Source organism: Musa acuminata, chromosome BXJ1-1 (genome assembly GCF_036884655.1).
Source record: "Musa acuminata AAA Group cultivar baxijiao chromosome BXJ1-1, Cavendish_Baxijiao_AAA, whole genome shotgun sequence".
Lineage (NCBI taxonomy): Eukaryota > Viridiplantae > Streptophyta > Magnoliopsida > Zingiberales > Musaceae > Musa > Musa acuminata.
Genome location: NC_088327.1, coordinates 5836028 through 5845283, shown reverse-complemented (window position 1 = coordinate 5845283; position 9256 = coordinate 5836028). Strand labels below are relative to the sequence as shown.

Sequence of the window (9256 nt, the reverse complement as noted above, 5' to 3'; positions counted from 1 at the left end):
TTGACATAGGCAAGGACTAAAATGTTTTGACCATGGGACACCAATACTGAATCTCCATAAAATATTATAAACAACAACCATAAATGAAAAATATGAAACATGTACTTATATCATTTCATCTGCAATTTAGAAGAAATAAAAGTGGAAATCCAACATTCTTCGGTGTGTCTTTAGAACTTAGTTTGGATAGCCATCATCATCTTGGAGAACTCATAAAAGTCTACTTGGCCATCACCATTGATGTCAGCCTCTCTAATCATCTCCTTAACCTCATCATCTGTTACTTCCTCTCCAAGATTAATCATTACACTCATCAGCTGCATCCAATAAAAGAATGCTATTTACACAAATAAATTAGCACCAACTGATAATATTAGTGTGACAGAATTCATCAATTCAGCAGAGTACAAAGTCAAGATTTAGTATTCAGAAATTTTAAAGGGCTGCTACCTGATCTACTCTCAGTGAATGTAGATTTCATTTCATACTGGTATATATTGATGAAGATTTTGATTGGGTTATCAATAATCCAAAAAGTTTAAGCTGTTATGAAATGACTCGATATATTTTCACATGCTCCGATACCATGATAAATGTTTCGATTGGGATGATCAATAATTTCAAATGCTTAAGCTATTAAGTCTTAACATCCCCTCTCATTTGCAAACCGGTTTAGTCTTGAACATTTGATACCATGAGAAATGTTTTGATTGGGATTTTTGGTCACCCATTCGAAACATTTATCATACACAAAGATGTTTGCTGAAAGAGGTATATAAAGAAAAATAGCACTGCCCAACAATTACCTCAGAATCTGAGATATATCCATTCTGGTCTTTGTCAAAAACCTTAAAGGCTTCTCTCATTTCCTCTTCAGTATCAGCCTCCTACAAATCCAGGAAGAACACAACTGTAAGATTTTGAGCAGGTACTGTAATCTCTTCAATCTTAATTATTTCATATTGGAACTTTTAAGTTCATCAGCTGAAGTTAATTATTTGGAGAAGAAGCGCAAGCAGATCACCTTCATTTTCCAAGCCATTATGTTGAAGAACTCATTGAACTCAATAGTCCCGTTGCCATTGACATCAACCTCCCTGATCATATCCTGCAGCTCTTGTTCTGTTGGGTTGTGGCCTAATGGACGGATGACACTGGCGAGTTCTTCAAGTGTGATGCATCCTGTCATGTCAAAACAGGAACTGAGAAGCAAATTATGTCTTGAAAAAAATTACATGAGAAACATCAAAGCAGTATCATTCTCACTGACTAGAAATAAGCTACAAACTACTTCTTGCTCCAAGAAAAAGGAAACTGCAAATTAGTTCAGAATAACAAAGGACTTGTTTTTATGGTTGTCAGCAGAATTCAGCAAACAGGACAATCTGAATTCGAAGGACAACTTTTTGATCCAAAACTGTGACTTGTTATGTCCCAAAACCTGCACAGCCTAAAATATTTTTTCTACAAGAATAAGTAACAAGCAGCACAGGATATGCTTCATAATTGTTGGAGTACTGGAATTAATATAGTGATCACATCAGACAAATTTGTCCTAAGGTTTAATGGATTAATTGGCTGGTAGTTTCAGCATAACAAGTAGGGCAAACTCCATGAACAGACAAAATTTGAAGATAACACAAGCAAAATGAGAATTCAAAAGCCTAATAGCAGACTAAATTAAGCATAATCTTATTGTTCCATCATGCAACATGTTAAATTTATGGATGTCTTTGCAGAGGTTCATGAGCATGAAAAACAAAAGGCAATTGGTGAAAAGATTTCTTAATATCTAGTCCAACAAGTGAATTCACCAGAAGCCATTCTCTTCTTAGAATCAACAAAAGGGAAGCAAATTTAAGTAGAAGACACAAAACAAGACAAACACTGGCCAACCTAAAGGAACAAGAGAGAAAAGTTTGACAGACATGAGAACTTCGATAAAAAAAAAAAACTCCTATCAAAATCTGAGAACAGCATAAGAGAACTAAGACAAAGGGCAGAAAGGATTGATGACAGAACACCATCTCCATCTTTGTCAAAGAGGGAGAAAGCCTCTTGAAGCTCAGATGTGAAGTCCATGAAACCGTTACTACTGCAAACAAAGGGAGGCGGACTCTCCTTTTGTAGGCTGAAAAATGGGGGAGAGAGAAGGGAGGACATGGTTTCAGAGAGCAGTAATGACTTTTTGACAAGGCCTTGTTTCTTGGTACTTTCGTATCTCTCTTCTTTAGCCACAGCAAAACTTCCGAGAAAGGTTATGTTGCTCCCATGGAGAAATCTCTTGGTTCTGGAGGTCGAGAAGAAGTTACCTGACATCTATCAAGTGATCAATCGAGCTTCGTCCCGAGTTCAATACTGTACTTTAAGCTGTCCACCACATATACCATGGCCACATCAGCAACTGCTAGGAGACCCAAAAAAGTCAACCCGTTTCTTTAGTTGGATTTGGGGCGGCTGAGGTTGGATTTTTCGGTGAAGGTGGATGGGATCTTCAAGGAGGGGCAGCTGGGTCGAGGATTCAAAGACATTAGTTCCATTGATGAATGTTTTGATGCTAAAAAACTGGAGGTTTAGTTGATAAGACATCATGCAGTGCTTGAGCTGATTCCACTACTGTTTCACGCACTCTACAAACTACTTGCAGAAAGTTTGACTTCAGAAAGCTCATCGTTCTTTCATGAGGAGAGCCTGGTTTTGGTGGTGAATCCGACATAAGATGTCCATCTCCAGTAAACTCTCTGCTTGGTAAGGTTGCAGCATCAAGTAGATCATAGAAAGCCATTAGTCCCTCAGCATCAGCAGTATAACTGGGATTCCTCGTCCACTAATTATAATTTGGACGAACAGGCCAAGGAATCTTGAAGCAATCCTGCCGTTGTTGCGCCGATGGTCTTCGCAGAACTCGATTCTGTGGCCATGACCTGAAGAGGAGTTGATCACCATGAACGGATCTTGTGCGTTTTGCTGACAACATGATTCCGTAGACTTTCATCAAGATTTTTGGTCATACACATGAATTCATCAATGCGTTCCTCACAATCCGGTAGAATTGTTTATATAATGTGACTGAACATTAAAAATCTATTATCTTCCAAATTTATTGAGCTCAACATGATCACTTTGTTCATAATTGAGCTGTTGAACATGATCAGTCGGAACAATATCTACCTGCACAGCAGCCGTTAGAACATTGACATTTCCTGTTTCAAAAGCAGGCTCAGCTAAGAATAATAAAAGAATCAGATGAACTCAGAATCCACAATGTCAAATCCATATTCTGAAATCTCTTGGATATTGATATGGATATGAGTCAAGAACTACAAGAATCAGTAAGATCTGATTACACTTCACAGTAAGTCAACCCAAAAGTTATTACCAAATTGATTTTTATAACTACACCTTTTTCCCCCTCATCATTCCTTATTATTCCATGTATTCAGTACTTTGGAACAATCAAGTGGAACCAGTTGTAATGACAAAGCCATGATTAAAACCACTATATCCAAAACACTCATCAATTTAATCACCAGAAAAGATACAATAAAATGTATAGTTTACACACAAGGAATAGAAAGTTCCGGTCTGGCTTACAATGTGTCAAGTGGCTTGCAAACTGCTCTGAGGTGCACAGAGTTTTCAAAGCAATGCTCGAATCCATAGTGCGGGAACCTCTCGGACCATGTCTCTTGCTGCACATGTGTGTCCCAGTGCTCCCCGTTGCTGCTCTTGCCATACTTGTGCACCCATCCGGAGCCATTGTGCCACTCCCCCCATGTGCGATTCCATCGTTCCCCATGCCGCCCTTCCCACCATGTTTCGCCCTGCTTTACTCCATGGCCATTTGAATCAAAGTGTTCATCCCACTTGTCTCCCCATTTTGACCAACCATCACCTTCTGACCGCTCTGCCCACTTGTCGGTGTATTTCATGCTACCACCATTACCATCGTACTTCTCCCCCCATCTGTAAGAAACATTATAGATGAATATAACAAGAAGAATGCTTGTTCAATGATTTCAATTTATAAAAGCTTTTAAATCACAATTTAATGGTACTAGGAAAATGGCTTTATCTATATGTCTGGAGCTTGATAGACTATAGCACCAGAAATGAACTGACAATTGTAAAGGCTAAATAGACCAAATTGGAGGTTTTCTTTTTCCTTGATGTTTTTTTTAAAGCATATCCTTATGGTGTCTGAAAGTGTACCATGATGCAACCTTCACAGTGCATTGACACCTTCAAGAACCTAACAAATACAAGATTATATGTACAATCACATGAAGTGACAGTTCACTTTTCCACAGGGCAATTGCCAAGTCATAGACACACAGATCGGTCCTATGATCGTTAACTAACGTCAGAATACGAATTAAAGAATAAGGTAAATAAGAGATTCTCAACATATCCATTAAGAGGGTAGATATGTATCACTTCTTCAGCTAATCTTCACATGTAACTTCCATAAAATCGATTAGGAGCAGAGGAAAACATCCTAACCACTGTACTTGCCCTCTCTCTGTATCATTGCATCAATTTTGAATTGACAGCTGGGGATACTCCTCATAGTTTCCTTGAAAAGAAAAGGAAACCAACTTGATTCCACATTAAACAAGTATAACAGTAAAGCCACAAGAATAAAGCAATGGAAAATGATGAATCACAGAGACTTTCATATGACAACATACTGAGTCCTAGAAACCTTATATCAAAGGCTTAGAATGGTAAAATTATCAAAAACTACATATCAATTTGCTCAACCTTGCTGAGAGGAAAATATCAATGCTCTCCAGGAAGAACAGTTATTTTGATGTATAACTGCTCAGTTAAGAGTCAGAGGTAAGACAAGAAAACGAAGAAGGTCTTGTTCCATTTTCTTATTTCAACACTAAAGTTTAGGCTTCTGTCTTTCTTCTTGGAGTAAAAAAATGATGGAAGTAAAGGAAGATAAGCTCATCAAAAGAAGATGCATTACAGTTAGCTCTACATGTCACAAACATTTTTCGATAAAAAACTTAGTGAATAAGAATTCTGGCTCTAGACAATAAGATCGTGTTTGTAAATGATTACTATTTGCTAACTGTATCAGCCAACCAAGTTTTCCAAGAGATACAAATTTCACAAGATATCAACGAGTTGATTCATACCTCTCGTGCCAAACATGAGCATGGCCAGCTTCCAATGGTGTCTTTGGTTCTATAGAGCACCATTTGTGTGCCCATTTCTCAGCATACCCAGAAGAATCATAATGTTCCCACCATTTCTCTTGCCACTCATCACCCTTGCCATTCTTCCCCCACTTGTCTGCAGTATTCTCCATATGGATAATGCCCCTTCTCATGTCCTAAGAAAGAATCCACAAAGAAGGTCAAAAGCTTGACCTCACATAGTACTCAATAAATCTCATATATGTACACATTTTGCAGCCTGTGTAGTATAACAGAACTAGTAGGTCGTCAAGATTATGTTGAATAGAGTTGTCAATACAAAAAATTCAGCTCCATAAATTTTCTTGGATGTACAGTCTTAACATGTAAACATGCTATTATCTATGTTAACTGCAGTCAGGGATTGACCAAACAGTACTGCTGGAAGATTATATTTGTGCCACTACTCTACACCCTGTAAGAAGTCCAACAATAGGACTTTATTTAATTTTCATAATATTTTTTGATGTTTTGTTGAACCAAGTTGTCAATGTGAAAAAAAGATAAAAAAAAGATATTTAAAGACTGTTGTTTGTATAACCTTAAAATATAAACACACTATATTTCTCTTAACCACAGTCATGAGGACAACTAATTGCAGTCTACAAACAGTTTAAAAATAAATGAAATTTCTAAAAAGGAAAGGGAAGTCCACAAGCTGGTAATTCTGAAATCACATCCAGGATATTGGTTTTCATTATAAGACAATTAAAATAAAACCACAGGAGCAAAAGGAGAAAAAAAGGATTCACCTGCCACATTGACTCCTTCCAATATTCACGCCATACATTTCCAGATGCATCGCGGCCAGACTTCTCTGAACCCAACTCTTTATAATCATATTGATCAGCAGCCTCCCAGAACTTATCTTCCCACTCAACAGTTTCATCTGCGCTTACACCTCTAGTCAATGTCCACTTGCAAACCACTCCATCAGGTCTTTCCTCTATTCCTGTCTCTCTCCACCATTGTGATCCACCCAGATCCATGCCATATTCTGATGCTCTAGTACTTTTACTAAGAGCTTCAGCAACCTCAACGGCTTGCCCTGAGAATAGCTGACCGCACATTTTCTCCTCTGCTGCAATAGATGCATTTAAAGTGGTATTTTTTCCCACTTTATCAACCTCTACAAGAGATTGCAGAGGTGGATGAGGAGGATTATGTTTGCATCCAAATAGTGTGCTCTCCATAGGGATGGCTAAAAACTCAATAGTCTTTTCTTTTTCGATCACCAAATTGGATGGATATATCTGTGATAACAACTTTGGTGCAGATCTCAGGCCAGTGCTTGCTTCTATTGGTTCCCTCTTAGTGTCTGAAGGAGGTGACCATGACCAAAAATCTGGGCCAGGAGGTCCATTTTGCAGAGTAACTGATTGATAGAGGAATGAATCTTCATGCTGCAATCCTAAACAAATGATGAATTCTAGTAAAAAGAATCACCTACCAGGTTTCTGCTCTATAATGGATATAGACAAAGTGGAACACAATGAACAATGTTAAAAGATATGATCTTTAGTGCAGGCAGGAAGAGGAAAAGCCTACATCAATATCTAATTATCAAGTACTTATTATGACTAGAACTTAGCGGTAACAACTATGAAACATATATTACCATGAAAATTTTGTCATCATTTTCTCAAATGTAGGTGATAGAACAGTCATGTAATAAAGTTTAAGAAAGTATATATATCAACAGCAACATAGCTCATCTAGATGTCATAAGATTTAAATAAAGACTAAAACAAGTGTTTTATAGCTAATCAGCTTCGGTCAGATTCCAACTTCCATGCCAAAAATACAAAGGATGTGTGAGAATTTAATATAGATTGAGCCCTTGTGGGATTACTGATAACCCAATTAAAATCTTTAACATAGTATTTGTGCAATATTTTTCTTTCTGCTTGGCTTGCACCATACACGTTGGTTTAGTTTTATGTACCAAATATAATCTGTCTTGCATGTCAAAGGAAATGTTAAAATTTAACACAGATTTGAGTCTTTTTTAATAGCTTAAGTTTTTGGAATTACTGGGAACACAGTTAAAAATAATTAGTAAAATGTATGAACTCAGAATACCCCGCAAGCAAAATATACAAGTCTGGATAACAACAGATTGGCATGACATGGGAGGATGCCAAGCAAAGCATTGTGCTCAACCTCATGTCAGCATGTCATGAGCAATGGTCCCACAAGTCAGCAAGCTAGGCCAAGCTACATCAGCAGTTAGCCTTGGGCATTCCCAAATGCCATTCTTTCTTATGTGATACCAAAGGTTCATAATATCCAGCAGGATGATCTGCACTAGTTATCCCAATATGTTGATTCTAGCTTGGATTCACATGCATTTTCTTGAAGATTTTGTCTGCTCTCTTTTCTTCTTTAAAAGATACTATATGGTAAGAGAATGAATGATGGCTGATTGATCTTAAATAAACATAGACCGCAAACTAGTCTGACTCATGTAGAAGAAATATCCAGGAGTATCTCAGCTATAGCAACACCTAAAGAAGCCATACCATCGCTACATACGATCGAAACAGCTAAATTATATTGAAGACATTTATAAAGCATAAAGAACAATGAGATACGATTTAAAGAAACAACCAGGTGTTGCTTTTATACCTGTTAAAATAGCATTTCACTGGTATTGCAGGAGATTGCAAGTAGAGAGAGATAGATGTCTCTTTACATGCAACTTCTCCGTACAGAAAATTTCCCAGGGTTTAAATGACACTTAGAACAATATCCACCCATCTAATCTGCACAGTTGCATTGATACAATTTTGTTGTCTTCAACTCCGACATGGAGAACAAGATGACATGCTTCCTAAAGTTTTCAACACCATTTCAGTGCTAAAGAAAGTAAGACTAGTTTGGCAAAAAGCAAATACCCTTTTTGAAATCAAAAGCTCCTCGACAACGAATTGTAGCTCGAATATCAATTATTTCAAGAAAAGATTACTTGATGCCAAGAACCAATCTTTCCAGCAGAACAATCACTATAAAGCAAATTGGGCAGCGGGAGACGCACCTTGTTTAGCACGAGACATTTCCGGGCGCTCAGAGAGATCCAGCGTTGAGCGAGCCACGGGAGACTCGTTGAGGATGGCACGGGCGGCGGCGCAAGCTGCAGCCGCGCGGTCGATGACCTGAAGCCTCTGGACCCTGTCTCGCTCCTCCGTCGGCACCTGGAGGAGCTGATTGAAGCACTCCGTCTTGGCCTCCAGCAACGGCGACTTCCCGCCCTCGCCGCCGTCTCTGGTCCCGCGGGACTGCTGCGCCCGGCGCTTGCGCTCCATGGCCTTCTTCCACATGTCGAGGTACGAGTTGCCGCTGGGCACGGCGGAGCAAAGGGACCTCCGGCCGCCGCGTCGCGGCGGAGGGAAGAGGGGGCCGCGCAGGCCAGCGGATGCGCACGAGCTGCTAAACTGCGCCGCCGACATCTTCAAGAATTGGGAGAGAGGAGTGCGGGGGAATGAAGATAGAAACGCCTGCTCGCAGATAACCACCATAAAATAAGAAAAGTGAAATCTTTTTTCAACCTCCTCCGCTAATTATAAATTATTTCATTTGATTAGTTCACTTGATCTCTATACTTTATAGATTATATTGGTATAGATTACATTAGTATGACTGTGTTTAGGAAAGTGAAATATCTATATTCATTAACAACGTACGGTGATATCAACGTTGATATAATTGTCGAGCAGTCCTTTCATCGCTCTATATCTACATTGATATTCTGTCACCACGGAATTCAACTCTGTTACCGAAGTTATTGTGAAGATCCATCGCTTATTGAAATAGGACTCAAAGATGTATGCCCCCTTGTCGATGTCAACATCATGCCCCTCCTTGCCACCCGCCTTTTCAACCACTATCACTACCACTCGTTCATGACGAAGGCAAAGAAAAAAACATCACCGTTGCCCTCAACATCACACCATTGCCCTCCTCAACCTCTTCATCTCCGCTCGTGAGGTGCTCATGTGCACCCTAGACATCCTCGATGCCCTTGCCGTCTCCTTTCGCCTCCTCTC

At 39.1% G+C, this 9256-nt stretch overlaps 2 protein-coding genes across 3 annotated transcripts; both read right to left on the bottom strand.

The window, feature by feature from the left end:
• LOC135628426 (uncharacterized) lies at positions 1 to 3074 on the bottom strand. Of its 2 annotated transcripts, none has more exons than XM_065135137.1 (4): positions 2313 to 3074; positions 1025 to 1182; positions 807 to 887; positions 1 to 317 (listed from the first exon to the last, which is right to left on the bottom strand). In XM_065135137.1, the coding sequence occupies exons 1-4, from the start codon at positions 2317 to 2319 to the stop codon at positions 171 to 173; spliced, it is 393 nt and encodes a 130-aa protein (XP_064991209.1). In that variant the 5' UTR covers positions 2320 to 3074; the 3' UTR covers positions 1 to 170. The 2 variants fall into 2 exon arrangements, with proteins under 2 accessions (XP_064991209.1, XP_064991161.1); XM_065135089.1 differs by lacking the exon at positions 2313 to 3074 and adding an exon at positions 2025 to 2177.
• A 428-nt stretch (positions 3075 to 3502) lies between these two features.
• On the bottom strand, positions 3503 to 8710 carry LOC135628370 (protein LIKE EARLY STARVATION, chloroplastic-like). The gene is made up of 4 exons (XM_065135017.1): positions 8248 to 8710; positions 5963 to 6621; positions 5151 to 5347; positions 3503 to 3966 (listed from the first exon to the last, which is right to left on the bottom strand). Exons 1-4 carry the CDS (start codon positions 8657 to 8659, stop codon positions 3591 to 3593), a joined length of 1644 nt encoding a protein of 547 aa, XP_064991089.1. The 5' UTR covers positions 8660 to 8710; the 3' UTR covers positions 3503 to 3590.
• Between the last annotated feature and the right edge of the window lie 546 nt (positions 8711 to 9256).